The following is a 19,022-nucleotide window of genomic DNA, read 5'->3' on the forward strand; positions in this document are numbered from 1 at the left end:
ATACATCTGTAATACATCTGCTTGTTTTAATATAAATATGTTTTTCTCATTCTAGGAAGATGAAATAAGTCTCATGATGAAGAGCTTGTATGCACTTCATGATAAATTGGCACAAGTAGCAGGTAACACTTAAAAATATTGTGATGTAACATTATGGCAACAGCTACAGAAAAACCTGTGCTCAGATAGTGATTTGCAATAACTGGGTCCCTGATAGCCATTTCCATTTTGGGAAACTTGAAATCCTGTTTCTAGTTCACTTACACTGTCTTTTTCCACCAGTGTACCACCTTTTGTTGCTGATGACATAAGGTCTTGAAAATTGTGATCGTATGTGGTTTTTGACCCAATGCCTTAATACTTTTTAAATTTAATTTTGTTAAAAAGCTTCAATTAAATTTGCTATATGTGAAGAGGACTGTGTGGGTCTCTTAAAGGTCGTTAATTCACTGTGGTGAAAATCAAAATATTTTGCAACAGTGATAAAATAGTTACTAATAAAGTAAACAGTAGTGGTTGAACAAGATTGCCTTGTTAGACAAAATGTCCAACTTAACCGTATGAGTTATATAGTAATGGAAAGTGCTGCATATAGTAATGTGTCAGAGTTAGTGTTTAGTGATAGCATTATTGAATATTCAAAGTAAAACCAGGGTGGTTTTATCTAGAGTCATAAGGAACACAACTTTAAACTGCACGTGTACTTACACATTACAACCAGGAAATGGTGAAGTTAAGGCTGTGATTATAACTTTGGAATCTGGTGAATGAGAGTTACAGCTCAGTCTGTGTCATGACTATTAAGCCATTTTTATCATCCTTGCATATTTAACCCATAATGTGTTCAGATGGTCTTACAGGTCTTTCTGCCAACTATTTGTTTTGCTTCAGCAAGTTTTACCAAGGTGGCTTTTCCATTATTATCAGGTGCTACAGACATTTTGCAAACATGAAAAAATGTGGAAACAGCTCTCTGTCAGATATGAAGCCGACAATGTAATATGTCAAGGCTGTATAGGAAATGTGTGAGAAATCTGAGCAGCTCTGTAATACCCTTTAAATTGCAAAGTATTCTATCTTCCTGCAGAAACATTTTGTTTCCACTGCATTTACAATGTCCTGTGAATAAAACAGGTATTTGGACAAACCCCACACATTCTGATTTGTTTACATCAGAGAATCACAGAATGGATCAGGTTGGGAGGAATCACAGTAGGTTGTCTGGGCCAACCTCTCTGCTCAAGCAGGGTCATCCCAGAACACATGGCATAGGATTGCATCCAAACAGTTCTTGAACATCTCTAGCAAGGGAGATTCCACATGCATTCTGGACAAATCTGTTCCTGTGCTTAGTCACCCACACAGTAAAGAAGTTCTTCCTCATGAGCAAGTAGAACTTCCTGTGCTTCACTCTCTGCCCACTGCCTCTTGTCCTATTGCTGGGTACCACCAAGAAGAGCCTGGATCCATCCTCTTGACATCTTCCCTTCAGATAATTATAGACAGTGATGGGATCCCCTCTCAGTTGTCTCTTCTCATGGCTGAGCAGGCCCAGCATCCTCAGTCTTCCTCATAAGAGAGATGCTCCAAGTCTCTTAATCATCTTTGTCTTCTAAGCATTCAAGGTGATTGTTGCTTTTCATTGCTTAGAACATTGTCATGCTTCTTCCCTCTGTCTTTTGAAGAGTGTAACAGGTTGCTGTTTGTTCAGTATGTCATCTGGCCCTCCAGGGGCCGTACAGTAAACCATGTACTTGCGTGGATAAAAAGGTTTGGCACATAATTTCTACACCTGCGGAAAGAAAGGGAGTTTTCTTCATTAGTTGGGGCTTGCTTCATGGACACATATAAATCTTTACCTGTCTGCCTTATGAGGAAGAATCTGTATGCTCCAGGACAGCTACTTGCTTCACCAGGTCTCAAGGATGCATTATTCTCTATTAGTCTATTTCTGGCCAGAAATATCCTTTCTGGTTAGGTGGTACTCCAGACTGGAGCTGTAATGTGAGATTACCTGGTTGCTCAGCAGAGTAGCTTTCATATACTTTGAATAAGGACCTAATCCATCTCTACTTAGACAGAAATTCTCCTCAATGCCAAGTTTCTTAAGATACTAGAAGATGTCTGCCATCCATTTTTGAATACCTTATTGATGTAGACCTGACACAATATCTGGAAGCAGTTTAAAAAGCATAAAACAGAGGAAGCTGCAAGGGAGGTGCAGGATTTAAGAGTGTTGATCTTGTGCACAGTGCACCACTTCAAAGGAGAAGTTAAGGAATATAGATTTACTCAAAGTGGTGCCTTTCAGGTCTGTCGGTCACATACTTGGAAAAGTTTCTCTCATTTCATACTTGGCTATGAATCATTTGTTCATGTTATAACTATTAATATTAAAAAGGCAGGCTGGAAACTTGAAATGGTCTGTTCTGTTAAGCTTTATTCCACATCTTGACTACCATGAAGATGGTCCCCTCAAAATTTGGTTTCTAGCTCTGTTTAATAAAACAGACTTACTGTTTTTATTGATCTAGTTTCTTACCTTGTCAACTTCAAATGGAGAGCAAGTGATGGGACTTTTATTTTAGAATGTAGAACATGAAGTTTTTTTAAGGAAGAAAATGTCAGAGTAACAGTTTGTTAATTTTGACTTAATATACCATGTTCCAACTGTAGATACCTGTTCTGAACTGTGGTGCTCCAATACGATGTCAGATTATTTAATTACCCAATTTAAAAATAGGTAGCCTTTCATGCATCACTGTTCTCTGAATTGCTAGTCTGATAAACCTAGAGTGAGTAATTTTTATCTCACAGGAAACTCAGAACTGGATGAGCAGATAGTGCTTCTCCTTTGAGTTGAAGTTTGTGTTCCCATGTTCTTGTCTTGAATGGCTTAGCCATTCTTCAAAACAGCAACTTTTTAAAAACAGTATATATTTGAATATCCAATACTTTCTGCTAAACCAAAATATCTGCTTTTTAAAAATTATGGTTACTTCAGCATGTGTTAATTACTGGATATTGTCTTTCACAGAGACACTTCAATAGATCACATCCATTTTCAGTCAGACTTGCAAAATGAATGAATCTAGCCACTCTATTCACAAGAAGCTATCCATGACTGTGACCCTTTCTTGTAGAGAAGAGATTTTTTTAGGTCGCTCTTTCTTTTGCCTGGCATTCTTTGGTGTGATAGTCTATCAGCTTTAGACAGTTTCCTTCTTTTCACACATCCTTGGGATGCAGGGGTGAATTAGGCTTTCATATGTCATAAGGCTTCCTGATAAATCCATGGCTGGAAGAAAATCTTGGCAAAACACCTGAAGTTACTTAATTTAAAGTATCAGTTACTGTATGTGATGGCTGTCACAGGCTCTCTGTTCTGTCACTCTCCTTAAACTTTAGTTTTTCAGGTAATCAATACTGTGCTGTTACTGAGCAGCTATTTAGTGAGTTCTGATGTTCTGCGCTGTTATTGAGCTGTTGAATTTGTCTTTGGGAGATTGAGCATTCTTACTTGCTCTTGGTCTGCTTCTGCTTTTCTTTAGCTCCCCACTTTAGTGTTCTGCTGCAAATAACCTGAAAACGTGAGACCTACTAAACAAATGTCTTGTATTTTGCTTGCAGTTTGTATTGGTGGCCATATCATATCAAGCTATAAGATAGAGATCTGTGCTAAATCTATGTCTTCCTTGAAATATTAGATTTCCACTGTTTTGCTACCAAATGAGAAAATTATTTACAGTGTAAAGCAAATACTTCAAAATTTTGGATATTTCTGTTGCCTATATATGCTGCAGCTCATAAGTTAAATGCCTAAATGAAAGTCAGTTTTAAATATTCTATCCTGCATGGAAAAGAAGATCTGACTTGGTTTCTCTATTAGAATCAGTTGAGACATAAGAAATATTTCTTTGGAACTGAAGCTTTAGTTTATTTTTGGTAGTATTTCTAGAAGAATGCGACTTCTTAAGTGGCTTGCCCAAATACACTAACATAAGCTAAAGTGTAGTTTTGTGATCCTTGCTGGGGTGTGCTACTTTTTGCCTCCCTACAAAAGCAAATAGAAAGATTCTTTGGTTGCTCTTGAAATCACTGATTGGTGCCCAAGGAAAGTTTAAGCTCAAAGATCCGTGCTTTCGGTAAGCTCACAGCAGTTTTTACAAAGAGCTCAGATGTATCTTGCAGCAGACTTGTGTGAAGTTTTTTTGCCTGTGCTTCAGTTTTATTCCTGAATATAGGGCCTCAAATGGAACAGTTGGGAAACATTTTTGGCTCAGACTATGGAAAGTGGGTTTCCAGGCCAAGTGGTTAATGATTGCACCAAAGTTATTCCAAGTAAGCCTTCATTTGCAGAACTATTAGCTAACGCAGTGACTGAAATGGCATATAGGAATATCCTGCTGTTGCAGTAAAACAGAAGGTTGTCTGACTTGTGAAATGCCTAACTTTCTGCAAGCTTTCAAATTCATGAGTTTCTCAGAAGAAAGCTGTTAAATGGTTCTCAGCAAAAGATGTGTTGGAATGAGAAACTGTGTCTCCAATAGCTTTTTGTACAAGACTGAAACTCTGTAACTCTGATTAGCTTACTTTTTTAACCTGGGAGACAAGATGAAATTGATTTTTATTCCTCTGTCCCCTGCCCCAGTATTGCTTGAGGGAAATTTGAACTGATGGGCCTTAGACATTGTCAGAGCCCAGGTAGCAAAGGTGTTTTTAATTGTTAAACTTGTTCAGAGGGAATACAGTTTGAAAAAAATTTCAGTAGCAGGACTGAGAGGAAACTGTCTGCTGGTTTCTGAAGACGAGACCAGAAGCTGTTGAGTCAGTTTGCTGGCTGGATGCTGCATGAACGTAATTCTTGGAAGAAAGCAAATAAGATTAGCATTTAAAACTACTAAAGTAATTCAGTAGTCCCCTACCTAAGGGAGCTTTTGTCCTATTGTAAAAGGTTATGTTGCATTCTCAAAAGGTGGAAAATCCAACATGAGCTCTGAAACTTGTTTTTAAGAATTTGTATTTTTCACAATCTGTCTCCTGCTTCTGTGTTCGGTTTGCTTTCTTGTCTATGTATTAACCTCACCCATTTTATTCTCTCTCATTTATTTCATAATAGGGCTTTTCTGCTTATCTAGATAATTAAAAAAAACAACCAAAGAAAAGCTTCTTAACGGAAGAGTCTCATCCACCTTGTCTCACAAGCTGGTTTGTCCGAAGTATGACTGACGTGCTTTCTCTGTATTAAAAAGACCCTAGAAAAACTTCAGGTCTTACCAATCAAGAGAAAAGGCTTAAATGTAGGAATACCAGTCAGACTTGCTCATATCATGCAACTTAATATCAGATGTAAATCGTACATAGGGCTTTTATAGAGATACGTTTTGGGTTTGTTGTATTTATTCCATCAGTTCTAGACTGAAAACAATATGTTTACACCAGAGACTGTAGGAGTATGATGTATAGTTATTCCAAGTTTGCTGATCATGAAACATGAAATGTAATTACAGGCTGTACAGTTCATGCTGTACAAAACTAAAGTCTGCCTAAATTATACACAAGAAAAGCCTATAGCTCCAATACAGGTGCTGAGTTTTAAAATTAGTGGGTTTTTTATGAAAGTGGTTTCCATTTTCAGCTGTAATCTGTCTAGTTTTGCTATTACAGTAGACTCAGGCACTTTGAAAGTCTTAGACGTTGCATGCTAATTTTCAAGTGAAACAACTTGTAAAGTTTTCTGCTCAGTGCTTGATTGAAAATACATGCATGCACCCAGGCTTAGTTCCAGCAGCATTTCAAGGCCAGTTAGCATATGAACACTCTTAAAAGCACTGTTCCTATTTCTCTGTATCCCAACAGTAAGAGCATCCCTGTTACGCTAATGTGCTTGCAAGGCCAAATTCTCTTAAATCTGTTGAAGTGTACTGAACAAAACTTCAGCAGTCTGTGAAGGACTTTGGCTTCATAGAAATGCGTATTTCTTTGGAACTCCAAATGAATCAGGCATGAAGGTGCTTCTCCATAACTTGCTAGTGTTTCCTAACTTTTGTTCACTTTGCGTTGAATGTTTCTGTTTGTGTAGGGAACTAATACTTGAAATTGCTGTTTTTAAAGTATATTCCAATATAAGTGAATGTGTATGTTTTATAGAAGCACAAGTATCTTAAATTTTCTTAGCCTTGCTATAGCTTTGGGAATAGTACAACTTGGCATAGATTCAAGAAGGTAAGGCAGGCATAACACCCAGCCAGTGAAAGACTGGGTTTGTTGTTTCCTATTTTATTGTTTTGGCACTGTAAAAGCATAGTTACAGATGTCAAAATTTAGGGTTTTTTTTATGAAATATCAGGAGAAAAAAAGTGACTTGCCACTGCTGACAGTTCTTCAGAAATGAAGGCCTAGTGATAGGTGAAAAACTGGTCTTAGACCTTTTCGTTTTCTGTATGGCTTTGTGTTGATATGATTGTCACTAATTTCACCACTTTCTTTTCTTGTTGCATGAACCATGTACGCTAGTTTAGCAGAGAAAACCAGGGAGATGATGGTACATTGCTCTGAGGACTGATTATGCATATGAATACCTTATTTCCTGGGTACTTCTACACACTTTCCAAAACCATTAGGAGATGCTAAAAGCGTCCATTCCAAGCCATAGTGGGATTTGGGGCATTTTCAGGAAAACAATGAGTTACCACAATAACTTCAATTAGGCCAATCTAAAATGCAGTACTTCATAGTGCCTGAAATACTATGGATGTGTTGCAACTGGAAATTGGTCTCTATAAAACAGGTTTCAGACTTAAAGGAAAATATCTGGAAGCTGAGTCAGGGTACAGTAACTTCTATGGTAATGTCCTTCTGATAGTTCTTAATGCTACCTATTGTTCTGCTTTGGTTGTAAATACTGAAATACACTTTCTAAGCAGTACATGAGATTGTATTGCTGTGATTTGTACATATTATTAGCTCTGAAAATCATTGGGTTTTTTTAACTTCTTTTGAAGGAGAAATTCATGCAGAGATTTTTCCCGTATTTTTAGTGGAACCTATGAGAATTACTGTACTGCTATTGCTGCTTGTGTCAATTTTGTTAACCATAAGCTGGTGTTTAGGTGGTTTTATTTTACATAATGCAGTAATAAATAGATCAAAATAAAAGTTTTTGTTTTACCAGGGGAACATGAATGTGGCAGCTCTATTCAAAGAAACCTTACCGTCCAGGAGGCAGCTGCATATTTAAAAGTAAGCAAATGAGTTATTTTTCATTGATTGTATGGAAGATTTGTGTAAGTTGCAGTTTGTAAGGCCTATTTTCAAGTCTAGTGTATTGACTAAAATTTGACTTAGAACTGAATATTATTGGGAAATGACTGGAACTGATGACTTTAATACATGCTACATATGATTTTTATTTGTAGGGAGCATTTGGGGAGAGGGAGGGTGAAAGAAACTGACTTCATTGCAGTGAAAGCATAGCAGTGCTTCAATGACAATGCAGGGCTTTTTTTCTCTTTCATTAAAACACCAGGAGGTGATTTGGATTGATGGAAATAGTTGACCAAAATGAAAAAAATAAATTTATAAACCTCAAATATCTAGAAGTTTATCTAGAAATCACTGTGTTGGTTTTTGTGACTTAGTAGAAAAGGATACTGTTTTCCTTTGTGGAGAAAGGTTGATAGGTAGATCTGTGCAAGCAGCCTGACAGGCAGCAGCTGTTTGGAGAGGCTATTCATTGATGCTTTAAATAGAAATGGTCAAAAAAAAAGGCCTTTTTGTTAATTTGATCGCTGTGCAGTATTATGAAATCCCACTCTTTGTCATTCCTCTGCCTCATTCCCCAAATAAAAGATGACTCTTGCCTTGTCTTGACAGCTGTAAGGGTTTATTTTAGCCCACATTGGTGTACTCTTCAGTGGAAAGCTACTTGAAGCTTTTAAGGGACAGAGAGTAGAGTGTAAGATTTCTTTGGTTGGATGGGGCAGAGTTAAACTGATGCATTTAATACACAAATGTATAAAAATTTTACATTTTGGCCAACTTTTATGTAGTAAAAAGAGGCAATGCTTTAGAGCATCCCAAAGAAGTGCTAACACTAGTTTATGGTTTGGCAATAATAATAAACTCTATCTGTTAAAACTAGTGCATTGTGGAAAAAATTAAGGCGATGCCCTAGAGCTGATTGTCTTGCCTATCTGTTATGCTGAAAGAATGACATAACTCTTTACTGTTACCGTAACGGTTTTAGCTTTGCTAGGAAGCCTAAATTTAATATGAAAATTTGTTGCTTTTTATGAAGTCTTATTTAACCCTACTGTTGCTTTGCAGGATTTTTGTGTTCAGTGATAAAATTTTCAATACATTGAACAGATAAAACCATTACTCTCAAAATGAAACCATTACTGTCTTTTCTTTAGTACTTATTCTTGAATTCTAAGCCAATGTGAAGTTCAGAGGAAAGATGAAAATAAAACTCTTGGGGGACTATAACTTCAAATACAACAGTAACTTCCATTTTTGCTTTCATCTGTCTGCAAAAGAACATGCAAGATGAGCTATATATAAAGCCTTAGCTCAGATAGCAGTGAACATTATCCTATTAGAGTTGATATCAAATAATTTTGAAAAAAAAGGTCAATGTCTATGTAACAATGTCAGTACTTGATCTGCAAACACTGGATTTTTTTTTTTCAGAATATCTGTTAAAACTATATTTACTCAAACTTATTCAAAAAGAACGGAGCATGGAACTGCTTTTATCGGAGGCGTTTCCAGCAGAGTTCGGATCTAGTTGGGAGCTGACTCTCAGAGCAGATTTCCAGTGATCGCCACCTAGTGGCTGAATTATTTTTTCTGGCTCTGGATTAGAGTTGTGGATAAAGTGGTGAATGTGATTTGGCTTTTCAGATACTCCTTAGCTTGAGGGATGCTGGTGGCTCTGAGAACTGCTTGCAGCATAAATAGATATACTTTATGCAGTGAACACCTACTCAAAATCTGAAGAATCAGGAACAAAACAATACAGTTTTGACTACTAATCTGTGAAGTATCTCAGTTTTATTTTGGCATGATAACCCCCCAGTTATTTATGAAATTACTAATTAATATTGTATTTTGACAGAATTTAGATCCAGACTATGAAAGTGTACTTAACACATCATTACAATGGATCTTGAATAGTGGGGAAGATGTTGGCATAAAGTAAGTGGTGTTTTATTTCTTAACTTAATTCCTTCTAAGAGAATATATCCTTTTTCATAAGTGCTGTGTTTTTTTGAACAGATGTCTCAGCAATGACCCTAATGAGATGGATGTCACTAACGTGACAGATGTGAAATATCTGGAATCCACTAGTCCAAAGATGTCTTTCAGGTGTCGTTTTCGCCGTGCGTTTGTTAATGTAACTCACAGATTATCAATATTGCTTTGGGGTAAGTTAATAAAACAGTCAACTTTCTTTGTTGTAACTTGTGTTTGTCTAAGTGCATGGGGAAAAGCAAGTTTAGGGAAAGTTTTTGTTCAGCCATAAAAGGTAGAGTTTCAATTGGTATCTTGTTTGATTTGGTTCTGTTGCACAAAACTGTATTTCCACATTGGTTGTTGTCGTCTGCTTCTGTAGTCTGCTGAACATATTCATTCTTTGGGAAGTCTTTTTCCCTGCCAGAGCAATATCTTGTAGCTTTCAAAAGTTCCATGTTGAAGTGATCAGAAAAAGCAAACTGTTCAGTAAAAAGATGATAGCCTTAATTTGGAGGATATTTCACTGTTGTTCCAGGAAGTTTAAAAAGTCACAGCAGAAAAGGTGATCTGGGATACTGAGCTATTCTTAAAACAATGATATGTTTTTCTGGAAGTAACTGCTCTTTCAAGTGGAAGAGTTTGTGTTTCTGTGTTAGAGCATGAAATACAGCAAGTACAGTGTACTTCACTGGCTTTGGAATATACATTGCTTGTTAGGTAGTTCAGTCTACTTCTGAAGTATGCCCTGTAAACTCTGTTAAATATCCCATGCTCTAATACTGTTTGAAGAGTATTATGCATGTTAATGCAGGTGTAGCAATGGTTTGGGGAGTCTTACACTACATGAAATACCGTTGGGCAAAGGAGGAAGAAGAAACAAAGCAGATGTACGATATGGTGGTGAAAATCATAGGTATGGCTTGTTCAGTCTTGTTCAGTGTCTGATGTATCTGTATCAGCTTTGTATAAGCTTTCAAAGTACTGGCATTAATTCATTTATGTTTCTTCCTGTCTACTAGTTGTTATGCTGTTAGTGTTCTTGGTCCAGTGTGATCCATGTGTTTTGTTTCTCTTAAAAAAAACGACAACCCCATCCTTTAAACCTAATCAAAGCTTTTGACATAAAGCTTGTAATTTGTGAATTACATCAACATAACTGTAAAGTTGCCATTGGTAACATTTTGTCCTACTATTGAATACAAATATAAATGTGATGTTTGTTTACTGAAGTGTGATGACATGTTGCTTTCTGTATCTGTTTTTTCAGCTAACTTCAGTTAAAATATCCACTCCAAAAATGTGTTGTAGCTATTGATACCATCCTTAATGGCTATTCAGAGAAAAAAAAAGCAGCTTTTTAATTAATTAATTTGAGCAGAAATTACATTACCAAAATAGTATGTATAACTGACCTCTGAAATCTCCTCTTTCTACTTGAAGCTACAGTGTTTGCAGTGGGTTGCATTTGTAGTTTTTAAGCTCCTATGTTGTTCTGTTACTGTCATTTATGGTAGTCACCATAAATACAGAGATGGTTGAGAAATCAAAACTGTTCTATTTTAACCATGTGTCTGTTTTGTCTGCAAATCAAGTTTTGATTGAGGTGGAAGGGAAAACACTTTCTTTTCAAAGATGGCCATCTTTGCTAACAACTTAAAAGCACCAATCTAGAGTAACTGTAGGAACTCTTCCTTTACTTCAAAGTTATTTGGGATACATAGATACAATGTTTGGTTAATTTGTCTTAAGACTGGCTTAAAAAAACAATGTTTCAAAATGCAAGAAAAACCTAACTACTGAAATTGGGATGGGTGTTCAGAGCAGCTGTTAATTGCCAGAAGTGATGCTTTTCTTAATGTTTGTATGAGCTACATAGTTATCAGTTTGGTTTCTTTTTGTGGTGTCCTCAGATGTTCTAAGAAGCCACAGCGAGGCATGTTCAGAAAATAAAGAGTTGCAGCCTTACATGCCAATTTTACATGTGCGTGATTCTCTAATACCACCTCAGGACAGGTATGTTCTCACTAGAAGTATTGAAAGGAGGGAAAACCAGTAAAAATAAATTGGTCAGTTATCTAAATTTCAGATAGAAATAGCTTAATTTCTTAATAGATTGTGCAGTGTGGTATTTTGGAGATTTCTATTGACACAGGTGGGAGGAAAAAAGCATTGGATCTCTTACATGGTGGATGTCAACTATGCAGGTTGTTGTCTTGCTAACTTTGTAATTCTTGCTTCAATCTTTAAGGAGGAAGATGAGTAAAGTCTGGAAAAGAGCAGTTGACTTTCTTGCAGCAAATGAGTCTAGAGTTCGTACAGAGACACGAAGAGTAGGTGGTGCCGAGTTCTTGGTTTGGAAGTGGATGCAACCTTCTGCAGCCTGTGACAAAATATTAGTAATACCATCAAAAGTGTGGCAAGGCCAAGGTATTGAAGATATATTTTGCAGATATAATTGTCTTCGTTTCTGCATCTGACTTACAAATGGTACTCTGTTGCTTGAACATGAAAGGCTTGTTTTCTCTCATGCATTTAAGGATTGTTATAAACTGTCAATGCTATTTCTTTATTATCTTGTTCTATGGACCTAATTTTTGGTGCATTGTGTCTGCCTTGTTTTCAAGGGAAATGAGCTTTTCTGTTATTGCTGCTGTAGTAATATGCAGTGAGCCAAAGTGAGTTACTTCTTTCGTTTCATGAATTAAGAAAAAAAACAACACCTCTTTAGTTGGTCAAATTCTGACATGCTTTACACTTATTGGAAGTAATGTTATTGGTTGTATCTGACAGCAGGTAAATTGGATCTTGCAGACTTAAGTTTCCTACTGTTCTCGGTGAGGTGCCTAAAGACAAAGTTAGGAGGAAGAGATGTTTATTTTAAAAGGGAAACTGCTGGGACAAAAGTCTCCTCAATTAGGAAAACGTGCTTTTGGAACATCTAGTAGTGTTAGGTATTCTAGCTCTGCCATAAATGCTTTTCTACTCTGCATTTGTTTTTCAAACTCTGGTATGAAGCATTTGCTTTAATAGAGAATGCAGTTTGTCATGCATGGATTTTGCAGTGGTCTGTCACTTTTCAGTTTTATCATGAAACCGAGTGGCAAGAATCTAGTAGGTTTGCAGTTGTATGTCTGCAGGGGTCATATTTTCCTGGTTTGTTTTCTTTCTCCTTTTCTTCATATTAGGCTTCAGATTTTGGTTTGCTCTTTTTTTTTTTTTTTTTTTTTTTCCCAATGAAAAATTAAAACTGTAGGACTTGAATTCTGGTTTGCAATTAAAAAAGAATGGTCATTTCTATCTCTGCCTGAGTGTGAAATTAAGTAATATCATTATATATTTCTCAAACTTATACTACTGGTTTTAGCATTGCATTTCTCATTTTAAATGATTCATTGGAAATGAGGGCTGCTTTTTTAAAAATACCATGTGAATGCTATTGCAGGTTTGATATTCTGTGTTTTGCATTAGTACTAATGTGGTATTCTGCTGTGACAACTGTATTGTTTGATTTCTCAATTTCTTAAAGTTTTCATTAGTAAGGTGTATATGAACTTCATTCCAAGACTTGCAGAACCTTTTCTTTCCAGGACATTGTACATTAGGATGTGCAAGTGCTTTAGTTACAATACAGAAACGGTGGGTTTTGTCAACAGCTGTTTTTCTTCCATCTCTGTAGTACTGCCACAACTGAATTTCAAACACTCAAATTGAACTCGGCTTTTGCAAGCTGTGTATATATATATATATATATAAAAATATAATAAATCTGAATCATCTACATAGTGTATTGTTCAGTGCAGGCTGGGAAACATCATGCTCTAGTTCTAATTTACTACTCATTTGTTCTCAGTTTTTCTTGTCCTGTTTGACTGCAGTATAAATCACTCCATGACATTCTGTACTGTATGAAAAATCTGATTAGATTCTCCTCACCTGGAGATGCTTCAGTGTGTGATAGCTCAGGTGATGTTTTGCTACCTGTAATACACATTCAAAACTGTAAACAGAAGAGTGGTCTCCAAAACTTCCTAGAAAGAAAACTGCTGTAGTGGCTATTTATGTACCATCCCAGTTTGAGCATCTGATATCGACTTCAGCATATTGCAAATGTGGGCAGAATAACTGAAACTCTCAGCTGTGACTTTTACCTGTATGTTGATTAGAGTATGTGCTTTAGACTCCCTGTTTTCTATAGGATGTATATAGGATGTATCAAAATCCATTCTGTCTCAGTCCTTTTGATGGCAGTTTCCCTAATTTTCCTGTTATGTTGAAGTTTAGCAAAGATCTTTGAAGAACTGCATACTTCGGTTCTAACAGGAAGGTGTGGAAATAGGTGGCTGAAATGACAATGAGTTATTTGGGCTCTTGACAGTCAGCAGGCAAAGGCAATTTTGACATGCAAAGGCTCTTTCTATTTTGCACTCCTTGTGTTCGAATGACTGCCGGAAATGGTTCTGTAGTATAAGTCTTATGCTTTTTGCTCAGCTATTTCTTTCCTGATGTTAGGAATTCTACATGTATGTGCTGCTTTCTTCCTTTCTTGCAAGTATGCATTAAGTGGAATTAAGTTCATACTCCAGTTCTGATGTTTGAATGTAGAACCTAAATACTCCTCAAGACTACTATGCCCTGATCAGACTCAGCATATAGAAAATCATAATGAATTCTTGGGTCTGAATCTTGTGAATAAACTTCAAGCTTGCAATTTTTTAACTATCTGAGATCTGGTAGTGCTCTGTAGCAGATAACAGCACTTGAGCATGTGCAATTGGAGAAGAAAAACCCTTTTCAGAAGGGCCTGTTGGGGGTATACAAGAGTATCTGTGAATGATAGTGTGCATTTTAACCGTGGGACCTTTAGCTTGCAGCTAATGTCTGCTGTCTGTTAGCAGTGTGTTAAAGCATCACTGTGACATTTTGTCCAGGCTTCAGGATGCAGCCTGTGTTTTGATAGTTCAGTTTGGGTTTTTTTTCCTGGGTCAGAATAAGTTCTGGTGCCATCCCTTTGAAATATTACCTACTGGATACCGTTGATGTATTTGTTTAAAAGAAAGGGTAGGTGAGCTCTTGTAGGACGGACAAATGCCATGTTTTGAAAACAATATACAAGGGAATAGTCAATTGAGAAACAACCTTGATCATGTCAAGTGAGTTAATTGAATCAGTGGAGAGAACCCCACAATTCTAGTGTGTTCAGTTTGCTTTTGAAAGAAGGGATACAATTGCCCTATCACACCTTTGATAACTGGAGCTCTGAAGAAAGCTGGGTAGGCAGGGCTGCAGTGTAGCTAAGCTAGCAGTTCTTTGACAGCTCTGGAGATGAGATAAAGAGGTTCTCTGAGGTACCACCTCTAGAGTGATATTTCATCCCGCAGCTTGGAAGATAACCCGTTACCTTTTGTGAACGACACCCCTCCTCCCTGGCTTGTGAGAACATAATCCTTTCTCTAAACAAAAGCAAACAAAAAACCCCCAAGCCACAATTATACTCTTAACTATTGCAAGAAAACTGGATTTCATGCTGCTTTTAAAACTGTGTATCCATCCTATGTTTGTCTTCTGTAGCTGAATTAACTGTATGAAGCTTCGATTCAATCATACTCTTCTCTTTGGTAAAATACTAATTTCAGTATCTTCCATGTGTATTAAAGAACCTCATGTCCTGTGAAAGGGCATAATTTCCATATTTTCAGGTTATTGTTTTCTCTTTTTGTTCTTGCCTTTGACAAGAAGGGTTAGCACTTAATAAGTTGCAGTGATTCGTGGCTTAACATTGAAAAAAAATGGTTTTAAGAAACTTGGTTACCTATATTTGATGCAAGTCTTCAGACTTACCAGATTAATCAAATTCACATCTAAAGATTCTTTGGGCTGTCTTGTAACCCATGGTGATGATACTTGGGAATTCCTTTAACAATAATATAATAATAATTCAAGGGGCATAGAAAGCTGTACTGCAATCTCTTCAATGTTCTTTCTGAAGCCAGTGCAGAAACTTCTTCCATCGTAGACAGTGATAAAGGTGTTGACAAAAGCACATGTCTTTAGGTGTTGCTGTTCTTCCAGTCTGGATTGATACAGTGATAGTCAGTTTAAGGTAGTAAAACAAAGTACATTATGAATGATATAAAAAGTAGATTCCTTTTCTTGCAAGAATTCATGAAAGTCCTGAATTTTTTCCTGCCAGTGACTTACTGCACAAAGTTGTGCCTCTGATTTCCTATTTCATTTTTACCTTTTTATCCTTGTCTTGTAAGCATTACTCCTTAGACCTGTGCAGAAAAAGGTGCAAGGTGCTTAGTTAACCAGTGTGTAGCCTAGACTGTTGTCCTGCAAGAATGTCTGCTTATGTCCTTATGAAGAATATTTTGTGTGCTCCACAGCAATGTAACTTTTCAAATAATCAGTACTGTATTCTGACCAGCTTTGTCAGTGAAACTTCCTCTTTTGGGGGAGGGGAAGAGTCAGTTGTTACAGATGTATAATGAAGTTCAAGAGACATCAATTAACTATGCTATTTTCAGTTTTGCTGTGTAGGTACAGCATTAACTTGCCTGTGTCTTCTCTAAGCTTTCTTTTTGGTGTCACTTCTGGTATAGATATTAAGGCTTATTATTGTTCTAGCATTAATTTCACACCTCACTGATTTTTTTACCACGGTAATTTTTTTCCCTTATACATGAAAAGCTCCATCTAAGTTGCAAAAATTACTTTTAATTTACCATGATTTTGAAAAGTTTTTTTGACAAAAGGCAGAGAGTTCATCTTTATTTTCATATGCCGCACTGCCCTGGGCACGCTTCTCTACCAGTAGGAAGTTACGTTAAGTTAGAAGCAGTTTGGTCCTGTGCTGGTGGTAGGCTCTGGCTGAAGTTATCTCAGTAATCACCTGAGATGATTCCAGTCAAAAGGACATCAAAGTTATTAGAAACTGGAACAGGCAAAGCTTGTGTTGTATAGGTAAATACACCAAAGGGTGAATTACCCATTTAGTTACTTTTGGATAGCTCAGTGGTGTAGCTGCTTCCATAAATATCAGTATGGATATTTTTTAGTTCATAAACAGCTTGCAGAAATGTTGATCCTCTGAGTCTAGGATCTCTGCAAGTAAGCTCACCATTCTTTATCCTTGTATTAAAACCATGTGCTGAATAAACCTAGTTATAAACAATCAGCACATAATTTCCTCAACCCCACACCTTTTCAGGTCCAGGTCCATGACTAGGCCACCCCAGATCACCTTCTCCAGCATGGTGTGGTGCCCCAGTGTACAATATGCTGGTGACATTTCACCCCACCCTTGATCTGCTGGAGCCAACCTCCATGAGTAAGGTAAGTCCATGTATTTTTCAATGTTGCTTAGTTCTGTAAAGTTTTTATTGTATACCCTTTGTGTAATTTTTAATAAGGGGCAAAAAACTTTACAAAACCATGTGCTATTGAAAAAGGACTTGTCCTTCAACTATAGGCAGCTCAGAGATAGATGCAGTGTCACCAGCATATTTAGAAATCTGTTTCCAAGAGAAAAACAGACAGTTGTTACAGGTGTTGGTGACTTGCACTCTGTGTGCATGTGTATTCTTAATAAGAATTTTTTTAGTTATTTGGGAACTTGCAGTAGATTTGATATTAGTATTGGAGGCTACCTTTCCTAATTTCTAGTTGGTAATTGAATTCTATTTGTCTTGGGAATTTACATAAAAAGTAGGTTTTCTATGCCATATCTCCAGGCAGTGAATTTTCTCTTGATTTATGTTTGTCTTTCACAAGCAGTGTCTTCCACATGACTTAATTTTATCTATGTGACACAGTTTTTGTTTGGGTGGCATACAGAAGAGCAGCAGTGTTCATGTATTTTGCATGTACTTTCAATATTTTGAAAGATCAGCAGTAAGAAGCACAGACATCTCCCAAAACAGAGACTTCTGGCCCTTGGAATGTAACATCTTGAATATGTCAAATTTTTCTAGTAGGGATTGCAAAAGAGAAGCATTAGCAGCAGTTCATAACATCATTTTTTCTTTTTGAGATTTTTAATCTTATGTTTTAACTCTTGAATCTACTTATCTCAATCTTCAAAGTAAAACTTCCTTCAAGCCTTGAAAGCTGTTTTACTAGGCTATCCCCTTTGTTTTCTGTTGCTGCTTTGTTGGCATGCTGCCTTCTCAAGGCATGGAGCTGCCTTATCTGAATCTGAAGTGCTCCTTGATTCCTTTTCTCATGGTACAATCTTCTCTTGTGACTCCCACAAGTAGAACTCGTGAACTTCAGTGAAGTTAGTATTTATTTGATGATTTCAGAATGTATTTCATGGCACTGTTCAGCTTTCAGTTACTCTGATTTTTTGAATTTCATTTTTTCTCTTACATCTGTTTTATCCTTTGGTATGTTTCCTTTCAGATTTTTAGAAGCTTCCGATCACACATGATCATTTAGGGCTGCAAAAGCTCTGTCCTTGTAGAGCATTCTTGACATGTTACTGCACTACAGATGCTATGCAACATCCATCTTAAGGTCTCTCTATTTATTAGCCAGATGGGCAACAAATTGCCCCCAAAGTGGAAGAAATGAAAATTCATCAGGCAGTTAGAACGTATGGTTAACTTCCAGTTCCAAAAATTGACTCCAGGTGTTATGTATATCTGTCTTTGCATGGAGATGTAGTGCAAATCCTTTCTTTTCAAGTATATGGTATTTTTAAAAATATCCTGAATTCCTTCCATTTGGTTTGGATATAAGAGAGTGCCTTAAGTGTAGAAGTTTGAAGAATAAAAATTTTCAGCTAAATATGGTGTATTTTCTTCTGTGTGGTAGGAGACTGTGAAACTTAATTTGCTTAAATTCTTTTGTGTATGAAGGAAACTTTTTCTGAGTAAAACTAGAAAGGTATTAATGTATAAAGTTGACATTTCTTAACTCAATGGTATTATGCCTGTCAGTAATTAGTACTTTAATTTATTTTTCTTTTTAGCATTTCATCTGGACAGAAGAAATTCACCACCAAACAGCTTGACGCCATGTCTAAAGATCCGCAATATGTTTGATCCAGTTATGTAAGTGAAATCAGTTATCTATCTGTATTTCTGCATTCTTTTGGAAGAGTCCCCTCTGAGAGGGGTTTGGAAGAAGTGAAGAAACATGAACATGTTAAGAAAAACCAAACAGGCTGTAAAAAAAAAAGTGTTTCTCTTAACATCTATGAGAAGACATAAAAAAATCTTAACTGTCTGTCTTCTGTCCTTCATTGTGTTGCTCTGTGTCTTTGGCTCAGTTCTTTAAGGATGTGGCATATAGTCAAACTATTTGGGGCAATGACTGATCTTTGTCCATTAATTAAATTTGTAAATGTTCAGTTGTATCAACTGACAGAGGAGACTCATGTGGCCTGACAACAGACTGTAAGTTTTTAAAATATTGCTAAATATTCTGGAGTATTTGGACTGCTACAGAGCTTGCACAGTTTGCATTTAAAAGGCTGAATTTAAATAACTTATTACTTTGTGACACTGTGACTGCCTAATTTTGAAACAAATGGATTTGTGTAGTGAGAACAAATTAATGCCGCGCACTGACTTCTAGTGCTCATGTGATTCTCATAATTCTGAAGTATGTACCATGTATGAAAAAGTAACAAGCATTGTTTCATGTACCAAGAGTTAAGGAAAAATAATTAATTATTTTGATTGTCTTTTAAATCTTCATGTGCTCCACTATTCTGTCATATCCCCTTTGGCTCTGGACTAGATCATGGTAGGAGTTGGGAACAAACACATAGGTTA

The 19,022-nt window shown here is 36.6% G+C and overlaps 1 protein-coding gene across 2 annotated transcripts in view; it reads left to right on the plus strand.

Moving 5' to 3' along the window:
- LEMD3 (LEM domain containing 3) overlaps positions 1 to 19,022 on the plus strand; it is a 43,581-nt gene that overhangs the window by 19,841 nt on the left and 4,718 nt on the right. Inside the window, exons 3-11 of one of the 2 annotated variants that reach the window (XR_010743612.1) lie at positions 56 to 122; positions 7,175 to 7,242; positions 9,122 to 9,201; positions 9,283 to 9,431; positions 10,052 to 10,153; positions 11,151 to 11,253; positions 11,489 to 11,667; positions 16,451 to 16,575; positions 18,215 to 18,296. Coding sequence is in view for 1 of the 2 variants with exons in the window: in XM_066319123.1 (XP_066175220.1) it covers positions 56 to 122; positions 7,175 to 7,242; positions 9,122 to 9,201; positions 9,283 to 9,431; positions 10,052 to 10,153; positions 11,151 to 11,253; positions 11,489 to 11,667; positions 18,215 to 18,296 (830 nt within the window). In the remaining variant the exon portion in view is untranslated. The remainder of the gene's footprint in view (positions 1 to 55; positions 123 to 7,174; positions 7,243 to 9,121; positions 9,202 to 9,282; positions 9,432 to 10,051; positions 10,154 to 11,150; positions 11,254 to 11,488; positions 11,668 to 16,450; positions 16,576 to 18,214; positions 18,297 to 19,022) is intronic. The other variant, XM_066319123.1, reaches the window with a different exon arrangement.

Source organism: Sylvia atricapilla, chromosome 5 (genome assembly GCF_009819655.1).
Source record: "Sylvia atricapilla isolate bSylAtr1 chromosome 5, bSylAtr1.pri, whole genome shotgun sequence".
In the NCBI taxonomy this organism is placed as follows: Eukaryota; Metazoa; Chordata; class Aves; order Passeriformes; family Sylviidae; genus Sylvia; species Sylvia atricapilla.